The sequence below is a fragment of the Echinops telfairi genome, unplaced genomic scaffold (assembly GCF_000313985.2).
Source record: "Echinops telfairi isolate 266 unplaced genomic scaffold, ASM31398v2 ScPeMD7_60;HRSCAF=208, whole genome shotgun sequence".
In the NCBI taxonomy this organism is placed as follows: Eukaryota; Metazoa; Chordata; class Mammalia; order Afrosoricida; family Tenrecidae; genus Echinops; species Echinops telfairi.
Genome location: NW_022103958.1, coordinates 33,640,695 through 33,650,634, shown reverse-complemented (window position 1 = coordinate 33,650,634; position 9,940 = coordinate 33,640,695). Strand labels below are relative to the sequence as shown.

Here is a 9,940-nt window from a genome sequence, read left to right as displayed (position 1 = left end):
ATACTTCTCTTGGCACTTGGTATGCAGCTATTGATCTGGCTAAAGTCTTCTTCTCAATACCAGTCTCGAAGGACCACCAGAAGCAGTTTGCCTTCAGCTGGCAGGGGCAACAATATACTTTCACAACTCTCCCCGAGGAGTACATCAACTCTTCTGCCCTGTGCCATAATTTAGTCCCAAGGGACCTTGATCACCTGTCTATTCCATAAAATACCATACTGGTCCATTATATTGATGACATCTTGCTGACTGGACCCACTAAGGAGGATGTATCACAGACTCTAGATTCATTGGTACAATATCTGTGTACAAGAGGTTGGGAAATTAACCCATCGAAGATTCAGGCACACTCCACCTCAGTAAAATCTCTAGGGGTCCAGTGGTGTGAGGCATGTCGAGATATTCCTACAAAAGTGAAGGATAAGCTATTACATTTGGCGTCCCCAACAACTAAAAAGGAGGCACAATGCCTAGTGGGCCTCTTCAGATTTTGGAGGCAACATATCCCTCACTTGGGTGTTCTACTTCGACCTACTGTATTTATCAAGTGACACGAAAAGCCTCCAATTTTGAGGGGGGCCCAGAACAAGAAAGGGCTCTCCAACAGGTTCAGGCTGCCGTGCAAGCTGCTTTGCCCCTGGGACCATATGATCCAGCTGACCCAATGGTGCTAGAGGTGCCAGTTGTAGATAAAGATGCAGTGTGGAGTCTTTAGCAGACTCCTATTGATGAAACACAGTGTAGACCGTTGGGATTTTGGAGTAAAGTCCTGCCATCCTCTGCAGACAACTACTCCCCCTTTGAAAAATACCTGTTGGCCTGTTACTGGCCCTTGGTGGAGACGGAATGCCTCATCATGGGCCACCAAGTCACCATGAGGCCTGAACTACCTATCATGAACTGGATTTTGTCTGACCCACAGAATCATAAAATGGACATGCGCAGCAAAACTCCATTGTTAAATGGAAGTGGTAGATATGAGATCAGGCCAGAGCAGGACCTGAAGGGACAAGTAAGCTGCATGAAGAAGTGGCCCAACTGCCCAGTCTCCACTCCTGTCACAGTACCTTCTTTCTCCCAGTCTGCGCCTATGGCCTCCTGGGGAGTTCCTTACCATACTTTAACTGAAGACCAAAAATTCATGCTTGGTTTACGGATGGCTCTGCACGATATGCAGGTGCCACTCGTAAGTGGACAGCAGCAGCATTACAGCCCCTTTCTGGGATCTCCCTAAAGGACAGTGGTGAAGAGAAATCTTCCCAATGGGCAGAACTTAAGAGCAGCGCACCTAGCCGTTCAATTTGCATACAAGGAAAAATGGCCAGATGTGAGACCATATACTGATTCATGGGCTGTGGCTAATGGCTTGGCTGGATGGACAGGGAAGTGGAAGGACCATGATTGGAAAATTGGTGACAAGGAGGTGTGGGGAAGAAGTATGTGGATAGACCTCTCTGAATGGGCCAAGAAAGTAAAGGAAATTGTATCTCACATGAACGCTCACCAAAGGATTACCTCTGACGAGGAGGACTTTAATAATCAAGTGGATAAGATGACACGCACTGTGGAGACTGCTCCTCCTCTTTCCTCTGCCACTCCTGCTACCGCCCAATGGGCACATGAACAAAGTGGACATGGTGGCAGGGATGGAGGTTATGCATGGGTACAGCAACATGGACTTCCACTCACCAAGGTTGACTTGGCCACTGCCACTGCTGAATGCCCCATTTGCCAACAGCAGAAACCTGCATTAAGTCGAAGATATGGGACCATTCCTTGGGGAAATCAACCAGCAGCTTGGTGGCAGGTTAATTATATAGGACCACTTCCATCATGGAGGGGACAACGTTTTGTTCTTACTGGAATAGAGACCTACTCTGGATATGGATTTGCCTTCACTGCAAAACTACTATTCGTGGACTTACAGAATGCCTCATCCACCGGCATGGTATCCCACACAGCATTGCTTCAGATCAAGGAACTCACTTCACAGCAATGCAGTGCGACAATGGGCCCATTCCCATGGAATCCATTGGTCGTATCATGTTCCTCATCCACCCTGAAGCTGCTGGCTTGATAGAACGATGGAATGGGCTCCTAAAGACACAATTACGGCGCCAACTAGGTGGCAACAACTTGCAGGGCTGGAGCAATGTTCTCCAGGAAGCTTTATATGCTCTAAACCAGCGGCCAAAATATGGTGCTGTGTCACCAATAACCAGAATTCATGGGTCCAGGAACCAAGGGGTGGAAGCTGGAGTAGCACCACTAATACGCCTAGTGATCCACTTGCAGCATTTGTGCTTCCTGTCCCAGCAACCCTGTGTTCCTCAGGCCTGGAGGTCCTGGTCCCGAAGGAACTCTCCCACCCGGAAACACAGCACGGATTCTACTGAACTGGCAGCTGAGAATGCCCCCTGGCCAGTTTGGGCTTCTCATGCCTCTGGATCAATAGGTCAGGAAGGGTGGCACTGTACTGAGTGGTGTGACTGATCCTGATCACCAAGGAGAAATTGGACTGATGTTACATACTGGAGGTAAAGAATATGTCTGGAATCCAGGAGATTCCATAGGCCGACTCTTAGTGCTACCGTACCCTGTGATTAAAGTAAATGGCAAATTACAGCAACCCAATACTGACAGAACTTATAATGACCCAGACCCCTCAGGAATGAAGGTCTGAGTCACCCCACCAGGCAAAAAACCACAGCCAGCTGAGGTGCTTGCTGAAGGCAAAGATAATACAGAATGGGTAGTAGAAGAAGGTAGTTCTACCTATCAATTATGACCACGTGATCAATTGCAAAAGCGAGGTTTGTAATTGTCAATGTATTTTCTTTTTATGTGCTCATTGCATATCTTTCCTTTGTTCAGGTATGATATATCAGATACAATTGGACTCAGTGTGTTTTCATTTATATGTATGATAGATGATTGATGATAAGTATAAGTGTGATTTCATCAATGTCCGGAAATTATATAATTATATATGGCTAAAGAATTGTGTACAGGTGCCAGGTTGGCAAGGGGTGGATTGAGATAGTTTATTGTGCCAGCCTGGCCGATAAACACATGTGGGATTAATTGAAGGGCGGAGACACCTACCTGTGGGACACCTAACCTGTGGACTGTGTGGCTGTAATTTCAGTTTCCTTTAAGACCTGGGCCTCGCCACACAATTGGAATTTACATCTCTTGAGCTGGGGACTGAATGTTGGTGACCCGGCTGACTGTTGGTGACCTGCAATGAGAGAACCCTGTCTAACACATGTGCTTCTAACATAGCCAATAAACTATCTCAGCTTCTTCCATGTGGGCTTTGTTGCTTCTGAGGTAGATGGCTGCTTGTTTACCTGCAAGCCTTTAAGACCCCAGACGCTATAACTTTTGATAGCTGGGCACCATCAGCTTTCTTCACCACATTGGCTTATGCACCCATTTGTCTTCAGAGATCATGTAAGTGAGCATCATGGAACGCCAGTTAATTGGAACAAAATGTTCTTGCATTGAGGGAGTACTTGAGTAGAGGCCCAATGTCCATCTGCTACCTTAATACCAAACCAATAAATATATGCACATACATCTATTTCCCTATCATCATATATATTTACATATGTACATGCCTGTACTTGGGCCTCTATAAATGTCTTCTGCCTCGTAGTTCTTTCCTCTATTTCCTTTTACTTTCCTCTTGTCCCACTATGATGCTTAGCCTTCATTTGGGTTTCAGTAATTCCTTTTGGTTACATTGCCCTTAACCAAGCCCTACCAGGGCTCCTACACCCTCCTCGCCACCAATTTTGGATCACTTGTTGTTCCCTCGTCTCTGGGTTTGTTAAGACCACTTCCTTTCCCCCACCCCTCCTCTCCCATGTCCCCCAAGAACTGTTGGTCCCATTGTCTTCTCCTCCAGATTGTTTATCTCGCCTATCTTATCTAGACAGACCTGCAGAGAAAACAATATGCACAAAAACAAGACAGAGCTACACAAAGCAACAAGAGAAAACAAAACAACAAAAAAAACAGTGACAAACTAAAGAAAAGCCTGTAAATAGTTCAAGGTCTGTTGACCTTTAGGAGTGTTTTCCAGTAGAGTCTGATGGGGTGCCACACCTTGGCCCCGAAGTCTACTTTTGGTATTCCCTCGGGACTTCGTGCTCTGCTCCTCTTGCTGTTTTGTTGCATGCCCTCAGTGTTTTGCCTCAGTGTGATGGGGTCAGATGAGGCACAAATGCCATACTGTGTATCCAATGTTGTCCCCCATAGGCTATGGGTCAGTGAGGGATATCATGTCTCATAGTGGTGCCGGCCGTATGGTACTCCGTGCATTGGGTGCTCTGAGCAGGGATATTGTCCTCAAGGCTTGGTGGACCAGGATGTGCTCCACTCTCTCTTCCTCCCTCTTCATTTGCTCCTGTGTGCTCTGATCAGATATGTCCTTCTCCTAGCTGTAGCTTCAGTGCTGTCCTCTGAAGTAAATTCTTCTGGGGGGAGGGGAGCTGTTCATGCAGTTGATTGGGGCTGTCCCCTCAGACCTCTCTACCTGTTCCCTCCTTCATGACGGTATGCTGCATTCACATCTTGGAGCACCGGGTTGATGTCTGGTCCCTCTTTTCCTGTCACACTTTAAAACTTATTCCAATAATGTCATAATTGGACTAGGCTTGCTCATTGTGGTACTTTTGCAAAATCAAAAGAGAAAAAAACTTAAGTGCCTTTGTTCTTGGTGGATCCAAGCTGGATGGAACACTATGCTGATTTCCAGTCTCTTTAGTAATCCATGCTAGAATGTTGCAAGAAAATGAAAAATTTTAATCTCTTCCTTGTGAGCCTTCTGTAAGGTGATGTCCAATTGCCTACAGATGGGCTTTAGGTCTCCAGTCCACACCCCCCCTCATTCACATTGATATCATTTTTTGATTCTGGGTCTTTGATGCCTGATACCTGACCCCATCAACACCTCACGATCACATAGGCTGGTGTGCTTCTTCCATGTGGACTTTGTTGCTTCCCAGCTAGATGGCCGCTGGTTTATCTTAAAATTAAAAGCCTTTAAGACCCCAGATGCTAATGCTTTGGCTAGCCGGGCACCATCAGCTTTCTTCACCACATTTGCTTATGCACCCATGTTGTCTTCAGCGCTCGTGTCGGGAAGGTGAGCATCGCAGAATGCCAGGTTATTAGAACAAAGCGTTCTTGCGTTGAGAGAGCACGAAATAGAGGCCCAATGTCTGTCTGCTACCTTAATACTTAACATATAAATATATGTACATAGGTCCATTTCCCTAACATTATATATAAACATATTTACATATGTACATGCCTGTATTTAGACCTGTACAAATGTCCTTTGCCTCCTAGTTCTTTCCTCTATTTCCTTTCACTTTTCTCTTGTTCCACTATCACGGTAGCCTTCTTTCCGTTTTCATAATTCTTCTGGGCTACACTGTCCTTGTTCAAGCACCACCAGGCATTCTATATACTCCTTGGCATGGATTTTAGGTTACTTTTTGTTCCCTTGTCCCTAGGTTGGTTGACAGTCCCCATCCCCCCCACCCCCGCCAGTTTTGTTGTTTTCGCCTCCAGATTGTTTATCCCACCTATCTTATCTAGATAGACCTGCAGAAACACTAACCAGCACAAATACAGTAAAACAAAGCAACCAAAGAAAACAAAACAACAATAAAAAAACCCAAAACAAGAACAAAATAAGAAAAACCTGTAATCGTTCCAGGTCTGTTTGTTGACCTTTAGGAATTATTTTCCAGTTGAGTCTGACGGGGTGCCACACCCTGGCCCCAAAATCTATTTTTGGTATTCCCCAGGGACTTCATTGCTTTCCTCCCCTTGATGCTCCGTTGCATGCTCTTAGTGTTTTGCCCTGGTATAATTCTGTCATTTCTACTTAGTTAATTCGAAGCTCTGCTTAAGGTTTTCAGTGGCTTACTTCCTCCCAATTGGGGAACCGAGTCCTTCTTCAATGACTGTTCTTAGTTTGGAAGCTCCGTGGAAGCCTGTTCACTCTGGGTGACCCTGCTGGCATTTGAAATCCCAGTGACATAGCTTCCAGTATCACAGCCGCTCACAAGTCACTACAGTACGACAAACTAACAACACACTTTGGATATGTCAAGGAGACCAGTCCCTGGAGAAGGACGTGTTTGGTAAAGTGGAGGGGCAGCAAAAAAGGAGGAGGCCTTTAAGGAGATGGACTGGCAGCATGGCTGCAACAATGGTTTCAAGCACAGGAACAATGGTGAGGATGATGCATTACTGAGCAGTGCTTCATTCTGTTCTGCATGAGGTTGCTACAGTTGGAACCAACTTGATGGCACCTGACAATTCTTAGTTTACTCAATTTTCCTTCAGAGTTATGGCTCCACATTTGGGGTTAATAATTTTTTTGACTTAAAAAACTTGTAACTATTTTCCATGTTTGTACAGGATTACAGAAGCCCAGGTAGTGTGGTAGTTATGGCCTCCACTGCTGAGAAGTCAGCACTTAGAGACTATTATTCTCTCTTTGGGAGACAGATACAGCAGTCTCTTCTAAACATTACCAGAAAAACAAACCCATTGTCCCTGAGTCCACTCCAACTAATAGTGACTCTATCTGATAGCGGTTCCAAGATTGTAATCTTCAGGGAAGCAGACTGCCACAACTTTATCTGAGAGCTGGGGCATTCAAACTGCCAATTTTATTGGTTTGTAAATGAGCATTTTAACCACTCTGTCACCAGCCCTCCTCCTATCAAGCCTGTGAAACCCTATGGAGTTCTATGGCCACTGAGTTGGAACTGACTCAGCCACAGGTTTTGGATTCAGAACCTTATTAAACAATTTGCCCTAGGCAACAAATCTAATTTTCAATTTTAAAGCTCCTTGGAACTGAGTATGTTTTAGAAATAAGTTTCCAGCATTCTTATATTTTTGTGCTCCCCTTTAAACTTCAAAAAAAAAATTTATTGAAGGCATTGTTTTAAGTGCTTAAGAGCTAAGATATGATAGAAACCATCTATCGCTTCCTAGGAATCAAAATAGGGCAGGAACTCATAAAAATCCTGAGAGAAAGACAAAGAAAATAAGTGGTGGATACAATTTGGATGGGCAGTGGAAAAATTAACACTGACTAAAGGAGATTAGGGAAGAACTGGGGAGTTCTAGAATATCTACGATAGCTGTACCTTTATTCCCTTCAACCACCCTACTCATAATCCTATCAATACCAGAGGGTCTCCCTACTTGTTACTAGATTTCCTTTTTTGGTTTCAATGCTTTTGCTCATAGTAAAATAAGTGGGCTGGACTTAATAACCACTCGCTTTCCTCCCAGTTGTACTATTATGAAATTTTGCTACTCTCTTTAATCTCCAAATATCTAATATCCTCTTGTAAGAGTGATATGAATTGAACTGTGTTCTCCCAAATCATAGCATTATAAATCCTATCACAGTAGGTATACCCCTAGGAGTTCTTGCTTATGTTAATAAGGCCACATTAGCACAGGGGCTATCTTAAATCACTTTCATTAAAACAAACAAAACCCCCATGCTGCCATTATGCATTGGGTGAAAGAGATAACTGGAGGATAAAGATAAAGCAATTTCTTTACAAGGATTTCCTTTAGGGCAACCACGTTTGCAACAGAAAAAAAGCAGTTTAGGTACTGTAGCAGCACAGATGGAGGGGGACATTTATGCCACAGGAACACCAAAGAAACTATCAATAGAATAATTTTCTGAATGTATTATAATGACAGCCAATTTTAAGTTAACTCTGTTATTTATCTACAGTTGTTATATAAAGATTTTTACAGATAAAAGATTTCAAAGCCATTCCAATGATCCCATCCCTTTCCTTCCAATAAGTAAAATGATAAGAGTATTTCTCTACATTGAAGAAATGTTTGAAAACACACACACACACACACACACACACACACACACACACACAGCAAGGGAGTGACGGCGGGGGTTCAAAAAGTTGGGGGGAAAATTGCATTATTTTTTTCATTTTATTCTCCCAATTTTGTTAATCCGCAGGTTATGAACTTCCCACATATGGACAACTCCTACTGCCCCTTTAATGCAGGACTTCAAATCGGATCTGCCACGGCCAAGAAAGGGATTTAATTTTAAAATTCTGAACGATTGTTGTTCCAGTAACCAGAATAGGTAAATCTACAGGTCGAAACCCTGGAGCGAGAAACTGATGCGTGAGATTGGATTGCGGCAGGACTGGGGAAAGCAGTGTGGTCAACAGGCATCTTTGAGTGGGGCAGCACTGAACTTGGCTTTAATGTTATGCAGATCTGCCCCCACTTTGAAAAAATTACACCAATCTCTCAAAACAAAAAATAAAACCCTCACTGTTACTGAGCCAATTTGGACCAATGGCCACTGTCCCTTGTGTGTTTTCAAGGCTGTAATCTTTGAGTATAAAGTCTCTCATCTTTCTTCCACAGCTCATGGGTTCAAACTGCTGACTGTATGGTTAGCAGCCCGTGAAAGCCACTATACTATCCTGCCGCCTACTAACAATAAATTCATCACAATCACCTTCTCTGGCTCACACCAATGAAAAACGGTTTGAGTCCTTTTTCTCACTAAACAAGAACTCACAAATTCATTGCCATTGAGTCAATGGTGACTCATAGCGGCCCTCTGTGGGTTTCTAAGACTGTAACTGTTTAGGGGAGTAGAAAACCCTCTCTTCCTCCAGAGGAGCTTGCTGGTGGTGTCAAACTGCTGACCATTAGAATTGCAAAATTAAGAACCATATGCACCTGTTTGGACTTACCTACAAATTCAAGTTCAAGGCCACCTAGGAAGAGGTCTCATCTTTAACCTGGGGACAGGGTTGCCCATGTATATGCTGTGTGTGTATATACACCATAAAATTCCACGAATAAACTGAGTTTTGCTTACATTAAATTGCAAATTAATTTACTTTAAGGAAACCATTATTTTATTTCTAGATCTACTGATATGATACTTGGGATAAGCATTCAAAAAACAATTTTTATTTACCTGGGATTGGGAGGGTATCCAGACGGGTATGCAGAGATTCCACTTGGCATGCCTGGCATGTAGGAAGCTAAAAACAATTTGCAATAGTTTTCAATAACATGCATAGTCCTGAAACATATGTAAGCTATCAAATAAAATATACATCACTATCAAACCACAGCAAAACTGCAAACAGTTAAGGAATCCAAATCTCAGCACCAAAACTAAACAAACTAGTACTTTAAGTAGTCACACATGGCCACCGAGCTGATATATTTAAGCCACATAATCCCTAAACCATTCAACATGAGTTCTGACACCTAAAAGACCACTCCCCAACAGGGATAACTGGTGTATAGGTCTCCTCACTGTGCAATTTCTAACTTAAACCCAAACTCATTGCTATTGAGTCCATTCTGATTCAGAGAGACCCTGTAGGTTTCTAAGACTGTAACTCTTTAGAGGAGCACAGAATGTCATCTTTCTCCAGCAGCCCAACGTGCAACCCACTTAGAGAAAGGTAATTCTGCTCTACTCTTGCTCAACGTAAGTGTCTCAGAAAATCACGCTTATTTTATCTAAGAAATATTTTGCTGTTTCTAGTTTATGTTGACCACTTAGAACAACTGATTTTTGTTGGGTCTGACTGAGAACCTTAAATGATTATTGAGAAGTTCTACACAAAGTTTATATTCAGAGAGATTGCTAAAAACAAGTCTGGAAAATGTTATCCTACGAAAAAAGGGTAAAATCCAGCACTTAAAAAAGGTCTAAGGGGCTGGTCCCAGCCCCAAATACTAAGTGGATGCCTGCCCCTCCCCTGAGAAGAGTGTATCTCAAACGATGGCACTGAATCTGCAGCTTCGGGAGAAGGATATATCTGACCAGAGCACACAGGAACAGATGACGGGGGAGGAGGAGAGACTGGAGCAC

General features: G+C 43.5%; 1 protein-coding gene across 1 annotated transcript in view; it reads right to left on the bottom strand.

The window, feature by feature from the left end:
• The window catches only part of TSG101 (tumor susceptibility 101), a 70,968-nt gene that overhangs the window by 35,303 nt on the left and 25,725 nt on the right, over positions 1–9,940 (bottom strand). Inside the window, exon 6 of the mRNA XM_004711588.3 lies at positions 9,029–9,095. Coding sequence (XP_004711645.1) covers positions 9,029–9,095 — 67 coding nt within the window. The remainder of the gene's footprint in view (positions 1–9,028; positions 9,096–9,940) is intronic.